Genomic DNA, 21312 nt, shown 5'->3' on the forward strand with positions numbered 1-21312 from the left:
TCCAGCAGAACATACTGGTTGAGACCCATAACACAACTGTGCAAAACATGCTGGATCTACATTGTTTTTTCCCCTGCTCACTGTTTATAGACATACTATCTTAACATAACCAAAGTGTGTCCTTGATTATTATTTTTTCTTTTGAAAAAAAAAAAAAAAAAAAAGTCAAGACATTTTCCCCCAAAACACTTTAATTGTAGATGGTCACAAAAATGGTCTCAAGTAGGACAGAACAGCATTTGGTGAAATCATATTGAATAAATAAATGTAACTCAGTCCCACAGGGTTGCTCACGCGTAAACGTGCTGTGTACTGTATATGTAAGCTACATTCACTGTCCTTTACATGCACCTAACACAGTCTTAGAAAACTTAAAATATATCAGGAGAAACCAAAGGTGCTAATAAAACATGACATATAAACAGCACAAGCAAAGAGGTGGCCTTAAAGTGGTGGAATCGTTTCCCTTTTAAAAACACATTTGGACTCATACACTTCAGTCTCACTGGACATGATCACATTGTCTTGATACAACCTGAAAGAATCAAATCACATTTGAGAGGCAGTAACAAAAACAGAGCTTAAAAGCAACTCACTTCAGCTGCGCTGAGCCTCTAGATTGCCCTATCACACCATTTGAGCTCATAACTCAAAGTAAAGAAAAAAAAGACTAAGAAAACAGAGAACGCACACCTTGAGTGAGGAGTTGCACCACATTATCAGTGTATTAAGTCACTGTTCAAACATCTAACAGTTCCTTCAGAGTACATGCAAATGGACATCCCAAATTAAGTTACACAAATGAAGTACAACTGATAAGTTGTAGCAAAACAATGGTAAAACACAACTAAACCAGGAAGAAAGAGAAGGAAGGTCAGGGTAGAGAGCAGGGTGAAACGAGAGGGGATGATAAAACTCAAAGTCATTGTGCCTGTTAAGTTGTGTTCAGACTGAACACAGTGAATTTTCATCTTGATTTATTCTGCTGGAGTGTTTTGAAGTCCATGCTCGTTAACCAAAAACACCCAATTACAGCAGACATTGCCTGTAGTCAGTCATCTGTAGCTCTCTAATAATAGGCACTACATATATTTTCTGATGTAAGTATGAAATACTTAATTTTACATAGCAGAAACATTTCACACATACTCAAGGCAGTCTATGCCTATTATTAGCGAGCTACAGCTGACTGACTACAGCTAACATCTGTTCTGTAATTGGCTGTTTTTGGTGAACAAGGATGGACTGCCAGGAGTGTGTGCAATGTGCCTGTGTACATATCTACTGCTCAGACTCAGTTTACATTGCAGGAACATTGTTTTGTTATATTTCTCTGGATCCACTCTTTATTTTATTATTTTAAAAGCTACGTTAACAATGCCTTTATCCAAACTTTGTGTTGCTTCTAATTTTCATGTCATGTTCAGTCTGAACACACCTTCAAGGCCACAGCAGAAATAGGAGGAGCATTAACATTCCAGCCGCTGGGGCTTCAAGCAGAGGAAACTGGAGGTCTTTACTTCTTCCACACGGTGTAGAAAACCCATCTGACAGTACAATTAAGGACTGTACACAACAAAATGGGACAGCATGTAAACAGATAACAGTATGTCTTTGTTTGTTTTTTTAGCGTATGATGATAAAAAAGGATACAGCTCCAAGTAGGAGGGTACACACACCACCTCTTTGGAGAAGTCCACGGGACATGAGAGCTTTCCCAGCTGTTCCTCATACAGACTCAGTGCGTCTGTCAGATTCACGCTGTTTCCCTGATGAACAGTGACAGGAAAAAACAAATGTCAGGAGACACGCATACTAACTTAGCTAATGATTTTTTCTCCAGCAAGAACTGGAGAAGTGGAACTTCTGCCCATGTTAGCTGATTTCCCACACCATAAAACATTTCTGTTTGACAATTTAAAACTAAATTTAAATGTTAAAATATTGACCGTAAGGCTTCTATATAAGAACTACTTCATCTCTCCCATTATATAACACTGCCATTATCACCTTCTTTGCCATATGTCCTGGCCAAATAGCCTGTTTCAACAGGAAATACATACAATAAAGGAAGCAAGATACTGTAGTAATGCAGTTTTAAGGTTTTAAAGGTTAGTCTCAGGGTAAGTTTGTTTCTTCATAGTTATTCAACGGAGGTGGGGAGGAAAACTTAAAAGCATCTCTGTCTGACCTTGGATCACCTTAGTTCATCAAACAAACATTGACGTATTAACAATGCTAATATTAACAGTTTGCATTTCCCTAACTCAGTATTTGCTAAAAGGACTCACCTGTGTGAAATACTTCCCAGAGGGATGCAGGACTTTTATTGACAGATCTAGGATGAGACGCAGGAACTCCCATGTAGAGTCTACAACAGGCAGTTGGACAGGTTCAGACATACCTTGAACAATGACATCTCTGTACTGCATTAATGCATGTATGTGTAAGAGAAATACAGAAACCTTCTTCTGGCTCTGTGGATATTGGGACTGCAGTGAGGTCATTAATTACGTAATCAAACGTCCTTCCTTCCTGGACATACTTCTTCAGCACGGGGACACAGTCCTCAACTAGTATCTGTAATGAGACAAGGAGAGTCCAATCAACTTTCCTCCTAAGTTTCTCTCTTTTATCTGGAAGATTCATTCAGTTTATGCTCAATTGTATTTAAGATGTGTATATATGCTGCTCTTGTATCAAATTCAGTATGTTAATCAGCTATCTTTTGGGCTCTATATATATATATATATATTTGGGTAACAATGACTGTAAACAAGACTGACTAGTTTACAAGAAAAGGCCCACAGAACAGCTTTAACGCAGCCTGCCAATAACCAGCTTTGTGAAACTGGTTATTCAGGATCACAACATTAGGAAGTAAAATATAAATAATTAATCAGCACTCACTTGGTAACAGTCTCCCTTCAGGTTGTCGAGGATATTGCCGCAGGTTTCTCTCATGTGCGTTTTACACCCATCTATCACCTTCTGGTCAATGTACGCACTCTGTTAAGGTGTGATCAATGCAGGTGCAGACGTACAATTATACACATTTGTAAAATGCTGTGAGAGAAAACTACATAGACTGAGGAATAAAAAAAAAAAAAAAAGTTCAGCAAAACAGAATTCATAAAGGATATCTCCAACATGGTGATCATCTTTGGCTTTTGTTTGACCACCTCAGCAAGGATGCCTCCATCACCTCCTCCTAATATCAGCACCTCTTTTCCAGCATAATTTTCTTTTCCGCTACCAATGATGGCTTGCGTGTAGGCAAAATCACTCTCTGCCAGGTCTGAAAGGTAAATAAATCAGTCACACACTAAACTAATTGATAGATATTATAAATAATACAAACTAATACAATAATCACCATTGAATTTGAGTTTTATCTGGTACATTGCATTACCTTTATGTACACTTTCTATATTTACCATCAACAAAGACAATTGACAAACATGCCATGTACTTTAGTGTTGTATACACTTACTAATGTCTCCATTGAGCACTAGGATATTTCCAAACTGCTGTGAGTGCAAAATTTTTATGTTTTGGTATGCAGAATCTTCTTCATACACCACCCGGTCAATGTCGTACTCAATCAGTCTGCCGTCAGCTGTGGGCCAGTAGCGATCAACTTTTGCTCCTCGTACGAGTGCTGGGAGCCTCGAGGTGAATGATGAACAACAAAATTAATCAATATTACTGCAAAATGCAAGCTGCATGAAATATGCTGATCACTTTTCGACAACATGACCCTCCAGATACGTACCTTTTAATCCTTGTAATATTGCCATTTAAGAGAACCTTAAGCTTCTTTTCCAGTGCATTTAAAAGCTGTGGAGAAACAACTGAGTATGTGTTACCAAAAAAAGGGCACAACAATCTCCATCAATTAGTGGAATACGTTAAAGTGCTAAATAAGTGGCTATGGGGCCATTATTGTAGCGAAACTATTTACAAAAATGAGTGGAGAGTTGTGTAACTGTATCTCAATCCATGTGTGTGCGTAATCAGATTTGAAAATGTGTAAAAGGATCTCTAAATACGTACAGAGATTTGTCAATGTGTACAGGAATCGGCAAATGTGTGTTCAGAATCCACGTGTGTATCAGTGGTTTTTGTAGGTTAAAAAAAATTCAACAAACATCTCTCCACACAGACAAATCTAAATATATTTGCAAATCTCCTACACAGATACAGATACAGTTACACACGCACATTTGTAAAATAGTTTTGCTATAATAATGGCCCCATAGGCAGCACTCAAATGCCAAAACACATAGGCACAGTGAACAGTGCAGCAGCCATATTATTTCACTCAGCTCTACTAGTGCTCCACAGCAATTAGGGGCACAGTTGTATTTGTAGAGGAGTGCAAAATGTGCTGTGTAATGGAAAGTGTGTGTTTGGGCACCGGAAGCAAGTAGAGAACATGCACACTGACCCTCATTTCTATGCCAATATTTTTTGGCACAGATCTTTATGTGGTGGTTTAAAGCGTGTTTAACTGACAACTAAATGTTATGAGTGATAACAGAAACGTTTACAACCCCCTGACAAACTTAAAAGTCAGCAACATCACATGACGTGCTACACCGTGGGACTTCCTGTGTGTTTTGGTTTTTATGTAATGGATCAAATATTGTGTAGTATTTATGTATAACCTACATTGTCTAGTTGTGCAATGTTATCCTCTTCATAACATTGCAGATCAATGGTGACCAACCCATGGGAGTGCACGCGCAGAATAGCAAACCTGAGAAAAGAAGTGGTGGAGATAAAGGGATGGACACAAAGCAATAAACTGAGTAACACATTTTATGTGACTAAATTGATACTCCATCCAAAATGTATACTTTCAAAACCTTACAGCCTGCCTTGAAAGGTGGCTATAAAAACGTTAGTTGTTCCCTCTTTTACAAAGAACTCTGAATGGTGACACTTTTTAAAGTGGAAAGCATCAGTACGTCCTCTACCCATCTGTGCACACAGCATGCGTGAGCAGTGTGTGACGACTGCCTTGCTGAACTGCTGCGAATCACACACGCCTGTGGTTACCCCACTGAGAGCATTTCTGTTGCTGCGCTGCCAGACCAGTCTTTCTAAATCCACTTTGATAAATACAATACAAAAAAAGCCTTGTTAACAAATGATTGGAATCTGTCCACAGAAACACCAGAGAGCTTTTAATCTCAAACAAGTGTTGAGTGAAAAAAATAAATAAAATTAATTTCAAATGTCTTTTTATTTTAAAATAAAAAGACATTTGCACGATGCACACATGCTGCAGACCGTACCGGCCTTTCAACACTAAATTTAACTGAACAACAGAAACCGATAGGGAGAGATAGTAGTTCATCTCTACATGCATCAGAGTCTGTGTGTGTCGTATCGTATGTATAAAGTGTGCTGTTTCATAGTCAGGGGTGTATTGCAGGCTTCCTTAATGAAATACCCACAAAATGGCAAGCTCCGATTCATGAATCCAGTTCAACATCAACGGTGTAACACAGTTACTTCAGCTGTGTGGTCAGGGCAAGCTAATTTGTTGCTACAATGAGGAAAAAAATATGTGAAGCCCAACAACAAATTCTGGAGAAACTTACTACACATCCAGTTATGGTAACTACTTTCCAGTGTAAATGGGCGTGATATATTCTGAGACTTAAAGCTGCAGCTAGAGCCTATAGGCTTATGTTTACATTGTATAGACAAGACTAACTTTATAATATTGTGAGGATAATACGGGACTAATTACCAGGCAGCAGAACAAAATCTCAGTTTTTAGTTTTTATTATTTTCTACATTTATATTTTCTGCAATGTTAATGTTAATCATGTTCTATAGAAAATATTATATTGAATAAATATTTTTTGTTTCTACCTCATTCTGTTCTGTACTGATCTACTAATTTCTTAGACCCGACAGATGTAAGCAGATGTTAAAGGAGGAAGAATTGTAGAGAGTGTTCACATGGTTTACGGGGTCAGGTATATCTGGCTTAGGGCCCCAGGAAGGTTAGAACCAGATCCGTAACAAACAACATGACCCTTAGATGTTTCTGAAAATTCCTGCACTGACAGGCCAAAGAAATTTTGTTTGTCCAAAAAAAAAAAAAAAAATGTGGCAAGTGAAAGACGTTGTTCTTACCGGCCATTCTTCCCTACAAGAGTAGCAAGGTATCCATGCCCATTTGTGTCATGGACAGTCTCTGTCATTTCCTGCTCATGAAATATGGACAGTAGACCAGGAACTGTCGAAGAAGAGTCAACTGAGAAAAAGAGAGGATGGAACAATGAAAAAATAATAACCCTTTATACTTTCTCGGCATCAGTTATGACAGAAGAACTCAGACCATGTACTGAAATAGAAACACAATGTAAAATGTGCTCTATTACAAGTAAAGGTCCATTCAAGGTAAGTATTTAAGTAAAAGTACTCATTAATACAGGTTGAAAGGCCCCTGGAAGTGTCATATCAGTATATTTCATACAGCTGGATAATCACTAAATTATTACAGATGGATTAACATGTAAGCACCATTTTAATGTTGTAGCTGGTTGTGGCTGAAACACTTTTTGTAGTTTAATGTAGTGTTAAACAAAGCAATGTATGTTATAGGGTCATCATTTATTCATTTTAAAATCCTAATCTGCAACGTAACCACTCATTTTAGCAGTCTTAGAGTAAAACGCTATACTCAAATACCTCACACACAACATTCTTGCCAGATAAGTAAGTATAATTTCAAAGCTCCTCAGTGTCTCGGTATTTATATTCAAAGATGCTTTATATTTCTACCCCACAACATTTATTTGACAACTTTATTTATTAAGATTTTACATAGAAAGCACGTGATCATCATATAAAATATGTTACAGATTAAACAACCCAGCAGTATATAAAAACATAATTAGAAAAACCTCCTTGACCAGCTACAGTAAAATGCTAAGTTCCATCCTAATAAATCAGTAACACCATATCAATAATACACAATCAGTATTAATGCTTCAGCATTATCAGCTCTTTTACTTTTAATACATTAACTACATCTAGCTATTAATACCTACTTTCATTTCATGAATATATCAACGCATAACTTCTGGTTAGCTGTTACTTTTACACGTGTAAAGGATTTGAACACTTTTGCCAGCGTTGCCTCTACGTCTCAGATTTCGACACATAAAACTACAAACATGGCCGAACATGCGCCACTTCCTGTGCGACAGCCACGGATTGAACATACTTTATTGACATGGCCAGAGGGGCCGCTATCCAGAGCAATAGGACTGAACAGACAAGTTCAAAAAAAAGTGTAACGTCTAACAACACACGACCATGCAAATAACATTAAACCGATATATCCCCCCCCGCGTTAACTTTCACTTCTAAACCCCAACTTGTCAAAACACACACACACGCATGTGCCATGATGTGCCGTGTTTGATCCCAATCAATAAAGCGTTACTGTTTTGAAGGGCAGTGACAGACTAGCAGAATCCGTATCATTCGTTCTTTTTATTCAATTGATTCCAAAACCAAAATGAAAACGGTTTGTTATTTCCTTATTCGTTTATGAATCTGATACCAAAAAAAAAAAAAGGTTCCTTTTTTTAACTTTTTTTTTTTTTCTAAAAAAAAAAAAAAAAAAAAAAAAAAAAGGCCAAAAAAAAAATTTATTTTTTTAATAAATATTTTTTTTTTTTTAAAAAAAAAAAAATATTTTTTTTTTCTTGATTCACTTCTTCAGTTTAACTAACGTTAGTCTTCAAAACTGGGATCAATGATGGAGAGTTTCATCTTTCATTCATCTTCATCTTCCTGGCGCGTGGGCGAAAAGTGACTGTTACTCCAGTCTGCTTTCTAACTTCTTAACTTTTATTCTCTTTTTTTTTGGCCCTACGGTTGTTTGAGACTTTGTGTTTTTCTTTTATGTCGCCACACATGTGTCAAAGAACAGCTGATAATGCCGGTGGTTTGATCGCCAGATCAATAAAGCGTTACTGTTTTGAAGGGCAGTGACAGACTAGCAGGTTGATGTTAGTCGGGGGGAGAGGGAGGGTGACGTAATCGTTGTCGTACATCCCTCTGCAAACCCAACATCTGCTATGAGCCTCTGCTGAAGAGGAAGCCTGACCACTTTACACTGTTCTTTTATTATATTATATTATATTTTAATATATTTATGTTAATTCTATGGAGCATGTCCCGAAAGTAATTCCCCCTGGGTTTATTAAAGTGTTTGATTGTGATTTTTAAGAGGAAAAAAAAGGGCTGTCGAACAACTGATCTCCAGTGGCTGTAACCTGCAGTTTCAAATAAGTCCTTAATAAGTCCTTAAATACAGAGTAAAAAAAGTCCTTAAATACAGAGTACAATAAGTCCTGTGTTACAGAGTACAATACTGCTTTTTTTGGTTTAAATAACAAGTCGCAACACACAAGAGACAATAACTTCCGGTTCACACAAACCATTAAATACCAAAATGAAATCGATCCGTGGCCCGTTATTTAATTTCCTTGGTTTGATCTGAGAATAAATCGAAAGTAAAAATGAACGTTATTTTTTTGGTGATTCATAACGAATAAGGAAATAACAAACCTTTTTTTTTTTTTTTGGTCGCAATGAATATGAAAGAACGAATGATACACGGATTTAGCAGGTTGATGTTAGGAGGGGGGGGGGGGGGGGGGGGGGGGGGGGAGCCACCAAACAAACAACCCCCCCCCCCCCGGTGGGGGCCTAAACCCGAAACAAAGACAAAAATCAAAACCCCCACCCCCCCCCCCCCCCCCCCCCCCGAAGAGGAAAAAAAAAGGGGAAAGTTGGAGTGCCATGTCTGAGTGCAACCGTCATCCATGCCTGGGAGAGGCAGGCTGCGAGTATTTATCTGCAGAGACAGAGGGAGGGCCCTGCTACCACTGCTGCTACCACTGCTGCTACCACTACCTACTACACTCACCGAACCAGGCGGGGCTACTGCGGCGGTATCCACGGAGGGGCGCACCAGACCGGCACCGCGTCATCGAGCGCCCGCAGCAGAGGCCACGCCCCCCCCCTTTTCCCCACACACATATAATGAGAAAAACAGGAAATAGCCAAATGATAATAATGTGCAGTTGGTTGCAGAACAAATAGTCATACACAAAGGAAAAGGCAATCCCAAAGAGGAGAGGAGGCAGAATGGATGAGCCTCCAGGAAAATGGTGATTCTTTATTTTAAATATGAATTAGCTTCTGGTATTTAAATTATGCAGAATAAGATACAACAACAAAAAAAAAAAAACGTATTAATAACCAGAAAGTTCACATCTGAGACACATAGGTCACATGAATATTCACTGTCAGTGAGGTAAATAAGCTGAAAGGTGCTGGTGACAGTTACAAGTGGCTTTGCAGCTTGAGTGGGGGGTTCCTAGAGTACAATCATACAGTATAGTAACAATTCAGTATATACCCAATAAAGTGTGTAAATGCTGCACATTTCATTCATGCAACCTATGCTGTTGTTTCATTGGTGTGCACTTTAATTGATGTATTGGTGATTTGTGTGGAGCTAAGAAAAGAATAATCACTTTTAAGTCAATGAATCTTCTGAGAGAAGTGAGGGAGAACATTTATAGTAACAGCAGCAGAAATCTAAATACCACTGGATATTTGTTTTAGTATTTGCTATGTGACGTTATCCTGAGGATGCCTCCCCTTCAAAATAAGAGACTTGCAACACATTTAAACTGCTTAATTTCAGTCATACAGCTCCTGCCACCAGCTCAATTGGATTGGTTTTATTGTGATTGATCACAAATGATTGTGTGTATGTCAAAGGCAGTTGTTTGGCAATACATGTTTCACCAAATTGCCCTGTGATTCACCCTACAAGCTGGTAAAACTAGTTGAAGGTGCACATTCTTGTGAATGCTTCAGGTATTTGGACAGTTTAGATGGACTAATAGATCTGTACAATTGAGTATGTAAGCAACACAGTTTTCTTATGGTTCTCTGTTCACTCATACAGCTCAGCTCAGTTTCTTTCTGCAGATGTGTTTGTTAATTTACTTCACTAAAGTCACTGTGGGAAATACAGTCTAGGTTGTTACATTTATGAAAATGTATGAAGAAAAGAAAGTAAAATGGACAAATTCCCAGTCAGTCAGTTTTATTCAAATAAGTGAAATTGGCTCAAATAGACCAACAAATTTTGCTTTTAACCTAACATAGATATAAAGCACACAGTAACAGTTGGATCTTTGAAAGAAACACAGTACATGCACAAAAGTGGATGGTGCTGAGATTTGGAAGAGCCTTATAGTAGGTTTATTAGTCCACAGCCAGAGGTTGTAACTTGTTGTAAACTAAATGAAAAATCTGATGCAGATCTATTTTAATCCATTGAACGTTATAAAATAAGCACAATACTCCTACAACAATATGTAGAATTGGAACACAAGTGAGTCAAGTTGCGAATCTCCCATCAGTACCCATAGCATGGTTTTTTACACATTCAGTTCATACACACGTACATACATAGCATATTATGCATTCTCAGAAACTCTTATCACACTCACAATCAATGATAGAGTTGATGATGTCATTATCGTGACAAATGGTGTATATACAAGGGTTGGGCAATATGCACAAAATTGTTATAGCAATAATTATCACAGTGTTCATATCACAACACAGGTGTTATAGCATATAATACAACAACATGGTAACAACTTTTTTACTTTGCCTGACTTAACTTAAACTTATAATTAAAAATATATATATATGTGGGCGGGGAGTTGGTTTAAAGTCAGTGAAATATAATAGAGGAAGTTTAACTGGAGTAACAGATTAATGTGTTTAGTAGCTACACTCGCTGCTCAGCACCAAACATTAGGCAGACAAAGTCAGTGACTGGTGAGCATCTGGAGCATTACGCAGCTAAAGAGCCAGAAATCTCCCTCAGGAGGTGGAGCTGAGTGTCATGGCAACACTTCTCCAGCAGTTGTGAAACAACATACAGGAGCTTTAGTTTGGTGTTGAGAAGCTGCAGCCTTTATTCACTCACAAACTTTAACCAAAACTCAGCTCTCTAAATTATTGAGACTGACAACTTCACTGCTCTCCTTTTCCTCTGCACCGCTCACATTCGCCGTCATTCTCTGCTGCTCGCTCTCTCTTTTACTCAACCGCATACTCACTACACTACTCTGACCAGTCATTGGTCTGCAGTCTTTTCCTTTCACGTTTTAGTATTGTCTCAGCTCGCCTGGAATCCCAACCAAGGTGGTAGTAGGTATTATCCACAATGGAAAACCAAAAAAGAGTGAGTAGAGTCGAGCCAAGTCGTATCATGCAGTTGAAAAGGTCCAGTGTGTAACATTTTGGATGACCTATTGGCAGAAATGGAATACAATATTCATGTTTGTTTGTGTGTTTTCATTAGTTTATAATGCCCTTAAAGTAAAAATTTGTTGTGTTTTTGTTACCGTAAAATTAGACGTTTTTATCTACAGAGGGAGCGGGTTGCTTTCCACGGAGGCCGCCATGTTGAACCGCCATGTTTGTTACAGTAGCCTTGAACAGACAACCCAAACACTGGCAATCTGCAACTACATTGTTAGATGACACTAAATCCTACACACTGGACCTTTAGTATAATATATAATAATGTTAAAACTACACAGCCAAACTTTTCTTTTATACATATTCTTGATAATACTTATGTACTTTTACTTGTACTACTTTACTATTTTGAACTGTGTAAGTGTAAGTTGGCTAAGGTGATATGTCAGTAGTGTGTTCACTCTTGTTTCTGTTGGCCAATCCCTTATTGCAGTTATTTACCCTATTCCCTATAAAAGCATGAAAAGCTTTAATTAGAGGCCTTCATATAGTTGTGTCATTTTGACAAATTATGATGAAATATCAAGTGAGTTTCATGAAAGCTGTCCGTATGCATAGCCTCCTCCTGCACATCATTAGAAAGTAAATCCACCACAATCAAAAGCATCAAAATCAGAGTCTGCCACTTCAAAGTCAAAACTGTTATAGTGAGGGGAGTCAAGTGCGGGGCCACCGGTGTGGTATGCTCCTGCTGGTCCCATACCAGAGAAATCCGTGTTGAGTGGCAAGTCAGGAGCTTTGGCTTCCAGATTAGAGAGCGAGCATGCACCTAGGTAACCCATAGCAGAGGAAGCAGCAGCCCCTCCCATCAGCAGATAAACCGCCCGCACTGCTTGGGCATTACTAATAGTGCCATGACGCAGACACCCTACTGAATGTGCACCTCCTTTGTAAGACTTTGTATGGGGAGAAATCCTGCCTGTTGGATTGAGCAGTGTAAAGAAAACATACATGTTTTTATGACATGTTATGAAGTCAAACATGATGAACATGTTAACCTGATTATTTACAAGAAAATGTTACAGACAAGAGGAGCACACGCTCCAAACTCACCTTTCTCCCTTGGGGAACCACAAGTCAGAGGCCCCGGGGAGGGTGCCTCTGTGTCGCTGGCGGGTGGAGTTGGTGCATCTTTGTCCAGGATTTGCTCGGGCACCAGGTCTTGAAGAGTAATGCGTGGCCCATGATGTCGCATACAAGGACTGAGAGGTGATGAGAGACTCTGTAGGAAATAGAAGAAACTATGATGTAATGCTGACATTAGCATTTAGCTCGAAGCATCACTGTGCCTAAACACAGCCTCACAGAGCCGATAGTCTTGTTAGGTATACGCAATTTCCAAAATAAACAATTACCTTAATAAATATGTATTATTAACTCACCTTTTTCACTTTTCTCAGCACATTCAGCCATTGACTAAAAAGTGATAAAAAATATTCTGTTATTACCTCCATACAAATCATACATCCATCAATACAGCACTAATAGTTCAATGCATAGGTTTCAGGAACAGAATATGCAGTATTTGCTGCCATGGGTTAGATTCCGATCTGCGGCCCCTTGCTGCGTGCCATTCTCTCTCTCTCTCTCTCTCTCTCTCTCTCTCTCCCCCTCTCTTGTCACCCTCCAGCTGTCACTATCAATTAAAGGCAATAAAAGCCCAAATATATGTATATATATTTTAAAAAATTACAAGTCGCTTGCAGGGGTTATGTGCCAGACTATTTTTTGGCCGGGACCAGTGTGACTTCCTGGACTCTCTTCTTGTCGTTTATACATTAAGGGTAGCCAGGCTAAGATGCTTCCCTGTTTTCAGCCTTCCAATCATGTGAGTGGTATCAATCTCCTCGTCTAACTCTTGGTAAAAATGTGAAAAAGCATATTTTCCAATATACTGGAACTATCTACTATTACTACTGCTAGTAACTGGTGTTAAATGTACTCAGTTGAACTTAAGTTGAATCCAAGATGTGAACAGTATATATCATTCTACTGGAACATAGCAAAGCAATCAGTAAAGCAAACACAGTGACCTGCAGTCTGTAGCGGTTTCGGTCAGCAACAGCAGGAATTTATCCTGGGGGAGAATCAGAGCGAAGCAGCAATCCCTGCATCCACCGGAGGGTAACTTAGGCAGGTCAAGGATATCCTTGCCTTCCACAATTGCCTCACAACTGCTCTGCAACAGCACCAGCTGGTCAGGGGGAGATGATACATCATGGCACACAAGGAGACTGCCCTCAGCTGTTAGGAGCAGAAACCTCTTCTTCCACTGTTTGAAAATAAATCCACCTGAATAAGAGAAGTAGGTTGGGGAAAAGAAACAGGAACAGGAAATAGCACTCAATAGTAAATAGTATTTGTTGAAGTATTATGCCGTGATAAACACGTCTAATCATAACCCAACACCAAAATCTCATTGACAGTATTAAGCATGGTCACAGTGATCCTGATAGCAGTGGGAGCAGCGTACAGCTGGATTAAAGCACGAACACTCTGTTATTCTATCATACAAACAGATTAGAGACAGTCAGATGGTTGGAGGATCAAGGGGTGTGGATGTGGGACTGAACCAATCAGCCAGTGTTGACCGGAGTCCACATCTGGGTCTACTCATTTTAGATACATACAGTAAAAGCACATGGGCATTAAACATAGAAAGCACATAACAATGACAATACCAAGAGCTAATGAGACAGGACAAAGCAGCTGATCTTTTTAGTGTGTTTTCAGTTACAGTTTGAGATTATGGTTTTATCAGGGTTATCTTTGAACAAATATTATTTAGTTTTTTTAAATCCTGATAACTTGGATCATTTAGCGGATAAAAAGAGAGGCTATTTTTCCTTATCTTACTTGGTGTCAGGAGTATTGCTGACTCTATTAACAATATGATAACATGCTGTAATGTCTCATTTTAGTCTGATGAGTTTCATTGAGACACAAAATTTATTCATTATCCTACTAAACAATTATTCAACATAATCACACCTCCATGATGCTGAATCTAATTAAAATTATACAATGCTGATAAAATACAAACAACATTTATAAAGGCTTGAGAGTGAACAGACATCACATTTGGAGGTTACCATATCTTTTTTAAAACCACACCATGTACTATAGAGATATATAATATCACCACTTGCTCATTGAAGAAGAGGATCAACTCACCATACATCCTGAGCGTCCCATGGTGGATCCCCGAGACGTTCATGTTAACAGCCGACATGTTCCAGTCGAACAGGCTCGGAGAGAAATGTTTGAGGACAGGATGAGTGAAATGCACATGAGGCTCAATGTGAGTTTTTAATACTCAGCCTTAATCCGCATTTCAGCCGGGATGTTCCACTGGGCCACAGTTCAACAGATTGGTATGAAAGTGGGTTGTGATGAGATGTTACACACACACACTGCTGTAGTGTGTCAGCATTATTCATCTTTAATATCAGTTCAGTTTTACATAAACAGAATTAAAAGTGATATCAGTTTCACTAAATCTCTTGGGCTCATTAAAGTGGTAGAGAAAACAACTACAGTACTTCAGCTAGTAAATGTAATGACTCCCTCAGTGTGAATGATAATAACCATAACCATCATTGTGGCCCAGAAATGCACCCTTTTTACCTTCCAACAGTTCCACAGCCATCATGAAAAGACTGGCTTATCTGGTCCGACTACAACATTGAGTAACATTAACACGAACATTTATTGTTAAATACTTAACTTGAAGAGAAAAAAAGATATTCAATTATGATACTGACTTTGCAAAGGTGCAGACTGATCTAAAGTTAAAAAAAATCATTCATTGAACAATAACTGAATCTATACTGTAAACGAAGCAGGTTAGGACCAACATTTAAGCATTCACGGACAGGACAGTTATAACTATTACATAACTTTTACATTATACATACAGTTTGAGGTCAAGATCAAATCAATTTCACATTACAATGAAGCGTTTTCTTACACAGAATTTATTCATCATCACAGACTTTAAGTTGTCTTGAAAAATAAATAAAATAACTTAAATTCAAACATCTAAGCTACAGTATCTGAAGAAAACTAAAAAAAAAAAAAACACTCAGTGAGACATATGAATACGTTAAACTGAAAGTGAGAAATTAATCACAAAGGAAATATATAATGAATTTGAATAAAACTATTGATTACAGAAGTGTGAAGCTAACTTTATAGCAACTACACTCTGTTATGTGCTAGTTGATGCAACTTGTGTTACTGCTAAGGCACTTTATCACATTGTCACATAAACAGTGGTTTTAACCTCTCCTCGTCAACGGACAACAAATTAAAACAAATGTATTCATATGATTAAATAAATGACTGCACTTAAAACTTGTGTGAATCCCATTTGCATATAAAAAGTATCTTTCTTTACTGGCAGTTGTTCGCTATCTGCTAACATTTTTGTAGTAAAAAGGTTCTTGTAATGTTCATGCTGTTCCAATCGTTCCAAGAAAATGATTTAGCATTTTTCATGACAAAATCAATCTGTGGTGAGTTTTGTCAGTAAATGATGAACACGGGTAGTTCAATAGTTGTCATTTTCACTCCATGTGTGTAAAGGTTTTTGTTGGCTAGGAAAGTTGATCCTCATATTGCTTTCTGAAACAGTCACCAGCAGGGTAGAAGTCCCAGCAGCGCTCCTGGTACATCTTCCACACGTACGACTCCTAAAACAGAAGAATTCAAAGGAGGACACAGCATGAGACAAGAAACTGATGGGAGCTGACTTTATGTAAAAATTGTAATAAAACAAATCAGACGGACCTGTCCAGTGTGCTCTGTTTCATCCTTGTTGATGAGGTACATTAAGAAGAACCTGAAAGAGACTCGCATGTTAATATTTTTTCATTTCTACATGCACACACTGCAACACAGAGGAGGTACACTCACATGTAGTTGGCCAGGTTGTGTTCATCTAAAGTGTGGGTCTCAAAGCCGTGCGGTGTTGTATCAAAGTAGTCACTTCCAATGCCACATATGAAGCATTTTGTCTGCACAAAAACAGTGATGTGGATTAAAGCCACATTGTGAATAAGTGACAGTAGGTACAAGTTAAAGTATTATACGGTACCTCCATGTCTTCCTTGACCTGCTCTTGTTGGTCTCTGAGTTCTCCAAAGGCATCAATGATCAGACCTACAGTAATGTTATGATTAGAGGCGTTTATAAAATCTGTCAAATATACCTGACACTCCATTTACACCTGGCATTAACATGCATTTTGGGCGATCCGATCTCAAGTGGACAGCTCTACGCACTGAGATCCTATCGCTCAGATCACATTCAGAGGTGGTGCCGCATATGGCAACATTCTTTTAGCGGTGTGTCACATTGGCCAAACTAAAGGACCTCTTACTGAACTGATGTCTTTTGCGTTTAGCGGAAGTACGTATTAAATCACGAGCCAACATCGTCATATTAAAGAAACATGACACAGCAACAGGCAAAATTGATTCTCATGGATGGAATACACACAAAACACGCATTTTCATTTGAGTCTGTACAACAGAAACTAAATAATTCACTTGATGTACTCGGAGCTGTCCACTTGTGATCAGATCATCCAAGTTGCACGTTACTGCCAGGTGTGAACAGGGCCTTGAAATCCCAACAGTTTTTAAGTAAGTCTCCAAAAAATGTAAAATTTTAAAATTGTCTCCCAGGCCAGCATTGTCTTTACCCTGAATAATGGCCAGCAGAATGACAATGACGAAGAAGAAGAATGTTATATCAAAAACCACTCGATAAAGCTCGTATTCATCTCCAGCAGGGTCCTCAATCTCATCTCCAATGCCACCACCAGCACGCACGCCCACATACATGTGGAACAGGTAACACTGTGAAGTAAAGAAAACACACATCATTTGGGAAGTGGTGCGGACATGAATGTATTATTATTATTAATATTTTTTAGATCAACGGTGACTTACAGTCATCATGTCATCACATTTCATATCTGGTTCATCTTCATCCTCACTCTTGTTGTAAAATTTGCGGAAGAAATTGAAGGCAACCACGGTGTAAAGGTACACCACCACAGCCAACAAGCCCACTGTCATCATGAGCTAGCAGAGACAAAAAGGTGCCAGAGTTAGTACATTCAAACTGACGGCAAATGAACTCTGTTTAGTTTTCTTTATGCCCTTGCCTGTTTGCCGTTGTGCGTGACTGAGGACAGGATAGTGCGCAGAGTCTTAACACCCATGGCAATATCCAGCAAGTGGCAGGCGAAGAAGAAGTTGTTGTAATGCCCAAGCAAAGACATTATCGTGTACCAACAGAGATACAGGAAGGTCTACAAAAAGATAACAAAGAAGGTTATTTTAGTTCCTAAAATTAACATTGTGCTCACATAGTATAGTATAATACTGTATAATGTAGTGTTTGCTTACACCGTCTGTGAACACAACGCCAAATTTCCAAATCTGGTACTTGATGTCAATGGAGGTGATCCTAAAACGATACAATATTGGTTGATATCCATTTAAAATGAACAAAATGTAATCTTTGTTATTCAAATGTGTACTATACCATGCAAACACAGAGTTGTCTGGTTCCTCCTGTTTCTTCTCGTGTTGTTGACTCACGTCCAGGGAGGCCAAATCGACACCCAGGAGTTCAGCAATTCTTTCTCTGCCATAGATGTCTCCGTACTTATCCAGAACCTGGACACAGACATTACATTAAACATTAAACCTGCTCTACACAGATCATTTTAAAACAACCAAAATCAAACTCAACTCACCTTTCGTTTGACAAATTTATCCCAGTAGTTGTTTGGGAAGGAGCTGTGGGGGAAAAAGGGTCATCATTTATTATTTCAATTAAGAAAGAAAATCTGTTGGTATTTGAACTAGTTTGAAATTGTTTCTTTATCCACGTACGGTGTATTTAGGACCAGTCGGTCCCATTGGCCCTTTATGTCATCATCCTCAGGCTGCTCAGTGATGTAAAGGCCGTCAAACTCCAGCTTTCTTGCAAGTTCTTTCTCCCTTTTGAAGATCACCAGTGGAATCTGACAAAAACAATTTTAAATGCCGTTTAACCGAGGTATGCAAGATTTTGGAATAAGTTTCTGTTATAAGACAGAGCACGGTTCACAGTTTGTGCCCATCGTACCTTGAGGCAGTTGTAGCCGATGATACAGATGAATGATATGACTGTGTGCAGGGCGGCAATGAAGGCCAGTGTGGGCTGCATGTAGCCGGTGCTCTCCTCTAAATAGAAATAAATTGGGACGTCTTCCTCATCCTCATCTCCTCCTTCACCCATTCCAGATCCCTCAGCCTCTACCCCCGAGCCTTCAAACAACCCAGAGCCTTCGAACAGCCCACTGCCCTCCGACAGTCCAGATCCTTCCATCTCTTCGCCCTCAGGGGGTGTGTCAGACACCTAAACAGAACAAAACAATGCAAAGACAAGACAGCTTGATACACTGAACAACATAATTAAGTACAAAATGTGATTATAGTGTATTTCTTTTGATATGAGAATGTAACCTGAGTATTCAAGTGCAATACAAAATAACCTTTTTACCTTGTAGAACAGCAGAATGAAGTTCAGGGCAAATGCGAGGAATAGAGCCAAGAAACGCAGGTTGTAGAAGTTTCTGGACAGGTAGTTCTACAAAAGAGAGGAATATTTTTAGGTGAAGAGCGACATGGAAATAATGCCAGCAATCAGTTCTGAAACAAATACTGGCAAATGTGTCACCATAAATTTATTTCGTTGGGTTTCCAGCTCAGTCCAGATATTGAAACCTCCTTCCCTTTTGGGCTTCTCTTTCTTTTTCGCAGATTTCTTCGGCGCTTTTGGCTGTTCTTCCTCTTTGCTCGGGGATTCTTTCTCTGCTTTCTCTCCGGTTTCAACACTGACAGCCAAACACAGTACAGTTATTGTTTTATTTCTGCATTTCATCAACATATAAATCAAATCATGATGCACTAGCCCTGTCACTGCTACAGATGTGAAACCCTTTGTATTTTCCATCCGTCTGTCTATGTCTCTCCTCCCCACATACATACATACTATGTAGTATATTGTAGGTATAGTAGGTAGTAATGTCGATGGTGCAGTATTTTGGCATTTAGCACAAACAATGAATCCAAGGCATGTACTAAGGCTATGAATTCAGAACACAACAACATCAAACCATCCTAAACTGAGTAAAATATTCTTATGTACTGTACTGCTAAAAAGTCTAGTCTGCTATACAGAACCATGACAGAGAGAAGGAATGCTAAGAGCAAATTAGCAAAGACAAGAAAACAACCCGAGGCTCTTACTCAGCCTTTTCAGGCTCTGGAGCAGGTTCTTCTACCGGAACAGGTTCAGGTGGTTTCTGGCTAGCATCGGCCTCTTCGGCTGGCTGTAACAAAACAAAAACAACAGTCACAATAGCTCCAAACCTTCTTGTTTACAAATACACTGTACAAATATTTTTTTTTTTTTCTGTCAATGTTTGTCAGATGTCTATCAAAAAAACCTGATTGCAAACCACTGAGGAACTGGATTGATAACCACCCGGTGAATTAGATCATATTTTATTAAATTTTTCTCACCATTTTCCTCTTCGTTATGGGAGTTCCTTCAGGAGTGGGAGGTTCAACTGGTGTCTCTACACCCATGTCTCCCAGTCCACCTGGAGCATCAATACCAGGTATCCTCCCACCTTCTTTTTCCTGTGTATCCTCCTCTTCCTCCTCTCCACTCCCTGTCTCCCCAGTGTCCGTTACACCTCCAGTGTCTTGTTCTTCCCCTGTCCTTGGCTCCCCTGGTCCATCACCGTGCACATCGTCCTGCGTAGGATCTGGCATGCTGGCTAGAATCTCAGTCACAGTGATATTTTTAGCTCCCTCCACTAAGCCACCTCCAAAGAGTGTCTGCCAGATGATCATAAAGAAGCCTTTGCACACATTGTAAATCAAGTGTAGTATACTCATCAGGATGGTCCAGAAAAAAGTGGACAGAGCCACTACAATCTCCTTGATGGTCATCTTTCTCACTCTGCGATATTGTCTGCGGAGGTTACGGAAGGTGAAAATGCTGAAGAAGCCTATTATGCTGTTTATGAAGTCTACAAAGGCAGAGCTTGATTCAGGCTGCCCTTCCTCTCCGTTGCTTTCCTCATCACCTCCTCCACTTGCTTCCCCTACTGCTCCACCCTCACCTCCCACTTCATCTCCTTCATCATCTTCTTCTCCCCTTTCCTCCTCCTCCTGCTCTGAAATTTGCGAGGCTATATTCATCTCAAAGATGGTGTCCTCACAGAAGTTGACAAACATTTCCATCTTCTCTGATTCACCACCCTCGTTGACAACATCAAAGATAAACTGTCGTTTGGACTCTCTGACCTGGGGCATCTCCCACTGTCTGCGGTTTACTTCACTGATTTCAAAGTAGATGCGCTCAATCTTTCTGCTGGCGCCCATTATTTCAATGCGGCCAAGGAAGGGGCGGAAGTAGTTCAGCACACTATCTGCTTGTTCTATGAAGTTCTTTAGCCTGGCGTCATGGGGGACGTGCTCAGACAGGTTGGTTAGCAGCACTGCGATGTTGAATCCGATGTCCTTGGCAGGTTCCTGGAAGCGATTAGCAAACTCCTCATAGTGGATCATGTCATTCTCATCTGCTTCTGAGCAGGACAAAAGAAACTGGATCTCAGAGGGGGAGTACTGTTTCTGACTGTCCATGGCCTTCTGGAAGTCCTTCTTGGAGATCAGCCCTCGAGGATCTGTGACGTAATCCCGGAAAGCATCCGAAGCCACAATGTCTTTCAGTTTGAGGAACATGTCAAAGAACTTGAGGATCATTTCTACGTTGCTGGAGGACTCTACCAACATATCTACCATCTGGCGGGCAATTGTACCGTTTACCACGTTTCCTGTA

The 21312-nt window shown here is 39.4% G+C and overlaps 3 protein-coding genes across 10 annotated transcripts in view; all 3 read right to left on the bottom strand.

Moving 5' to 3' along the window:
- Positions 1 to 173: 173 nt before the first annotated feature.
- sms (spermine synthase) lies at positions 174 to 9032 on the bottom strand. The gene is made up of 11 exons (XM_051402198.1): positions 8974 to 9032; positions 6157 to 6318; positions 4675 to 4762; positions 3776 to 3840; positions 3494 to 3669; positions 3144 to 3298; positions 2911 to 3000; positions 2466 to 2580; positions 2292 to 2371; positions 1654 to 1769; positions 174 to 1547 (listed from the first exon to the last, which is right to left on the bottom strand). Exons 1-11 carry the CDS (start codon positions 9030 to 9032, stop codon positions 1517 to 1519), a joined length of 1137 nt encoding a protein of 378 aa, XP_051258158.1. The 3' UTR covers positions 174 to 1516.
- Positions 9033 to 10145: 1113 nt separating this feature from the next.
- LOC127364055 (uncharacterized) lies at positions 10146 to 14722 on the bottom strand. 2 transcript variants are annotated; one of them, XM_051401190.1, is made up of 5 exons: positions 14572 to 14722; positions 13431 to 13689; positions 12780 to 12813; positions 12451 to 12619; positions 10146 to 12312 (listed from the first exon to the last, which is right to left on the bottom strand). In XM_051401190.1, the coding sequence occupies exons 1-5, from the start codon at positions 14627 to 14629 to the stop codon at positions 12266 to 12268; spliced, it is 567 nt and encodes a 188-aa protein (XP_051257150.1). In that variant the 5' UTR covers positions 14630 to 14722; the 3' UTR covers positions 10146 to 12265. The 2 variants fall into 2 exon arrangements, with proteins under 2 accessions (XP_051257150.1, XP_051257149.1); XM_051401189.1 differs by having other exon boundaries at positions 10146 to 12316.
- A 94-nt stretch (positions 14723 to 14816) lies between these two features.
- The window catches only part of LOC127364044 (ryanodine receptor 1), a 48998-nt gene continuing 42502 nt past the window's right edge, over positions 14817 to 21312 (bottom strand). For all 7 annotated transcript variants that reach the window (XM_051401140.1, XM_051401139.1, XM_051401143.1 and 4 more), the window contains 16 exons: positions 19986 to 21307; positions 19710 to 19792; positions 19138 to 19294; positions 18961 to 19047; positions 18544 to 18816; positions 18309 to 18439; positions 18170 to 18212; positions 17956 to 18089; positions 17817 to 17877; positions 17573 to 17719; positions 17355 to 17489; positions 17105 to 17261; positions 16496 to 16560; positions 16315 to 16415; positions 16189 to 16240; positions 14817 to 16091 (listed from right to left, as the gene is read on the bottom strand). In XM_051401140.1, the coding sequence (XP_051257100.1) occupies positions 15996 to 16091; positions 16189 to 16240; positions 16315 to 16415; positions 16496 to 16560; positions 17105 to 17261; positions 17355 to 17489; positions 17573 to 17719; positions 17817 to 17877; positions 17956 to 18089; positions 18170 to 18212; positions 18309 to 18439; positions 18544 to 18816; positions 18961 to 19047; positions 19138 to 19294; positions 19710 to 19792; positions 19986 to 21307 (3044 nt within the window). In that variant the 3' untranslated portion in view covers positions 14817 to 15995. The remainder of the gene's footprint in view (positions 16092 to 16188; positions 16241 to 16314; positions 16416 to 16495; positions 16561 to 17104; positions 17262 to 17354; positions 17490 to 17572; positions 17720 to 17816; positions 17878 to 17955; positions 18090 to 18169; positions 18213 to 18308; positions 18440 to 18543; positions 18817 to 18960; positions 19048 to 19137; positions 19295 to 19709; positions 19793 to 19985; positions 21308 to 21312) is intronic.

Source organism: Dicentrarchus labrax, unplaced genomic scaffold, assembly GCF_905237075.1.
Source record: "Dicentrarchus labrax unplaced genomic scaffold, dlabrax2021, whole genome shotgun sequence".
Taxonomy (NCBI): domain Eukaryota; kingdom Metazoa; phylum Chordata; class Actinopteri; family Moronidae; genus Dicentrarchus; species Dicentrarchus labrax.

Excerpts from the sequence above, each read along its gene's own strand:
- sms (XM_051402198.1), bottom strand. The coding sequence starts at position 9,032 with ATGACGCGGTGCCGGTCTGGTGCGCCCCTCCGTGGATACCGCCGCAGT. Across the intron at positions 2,372-2,465 it reads ATCCACAGAGCCAGAAGAAG|ACTCTACATGGGAGTTCCTG; the intron begins GTTTCTGTATTT and ends TGCCTGTTGTAG. Across the intron at positions 1,548-1,653 it reads GTACCCTCCTACTTGGAGCT|ATGGGTTTTCTACACCGTGT; the intron begins GTATCCTTTTTT and ends TTGTACTGTCAG.
- LOC127364055 (XM_051401189.1), bottom strand. The coding sequence starts at position 14,629 with ATGTCGGCTGTTAACATGAACGTCTCGGGGATCCACCATGGGACGCTC. Across the intron at positions 13,690-14,571 it reads TGGGACGCTCAGGATGTATG|GTGGATTTATTTTCAAACAG; the intron begins GTGAGTTGATCC and ends TCTCTTATTCAG. Across the intron at positions 12,317-12,450 it reads TGGTTCCCCAAGGGAGAAAG|GCAGGATTTCTCCCCATACA; the intron begins GTGAGTTTGGAG and ends TCAATCCAACAG.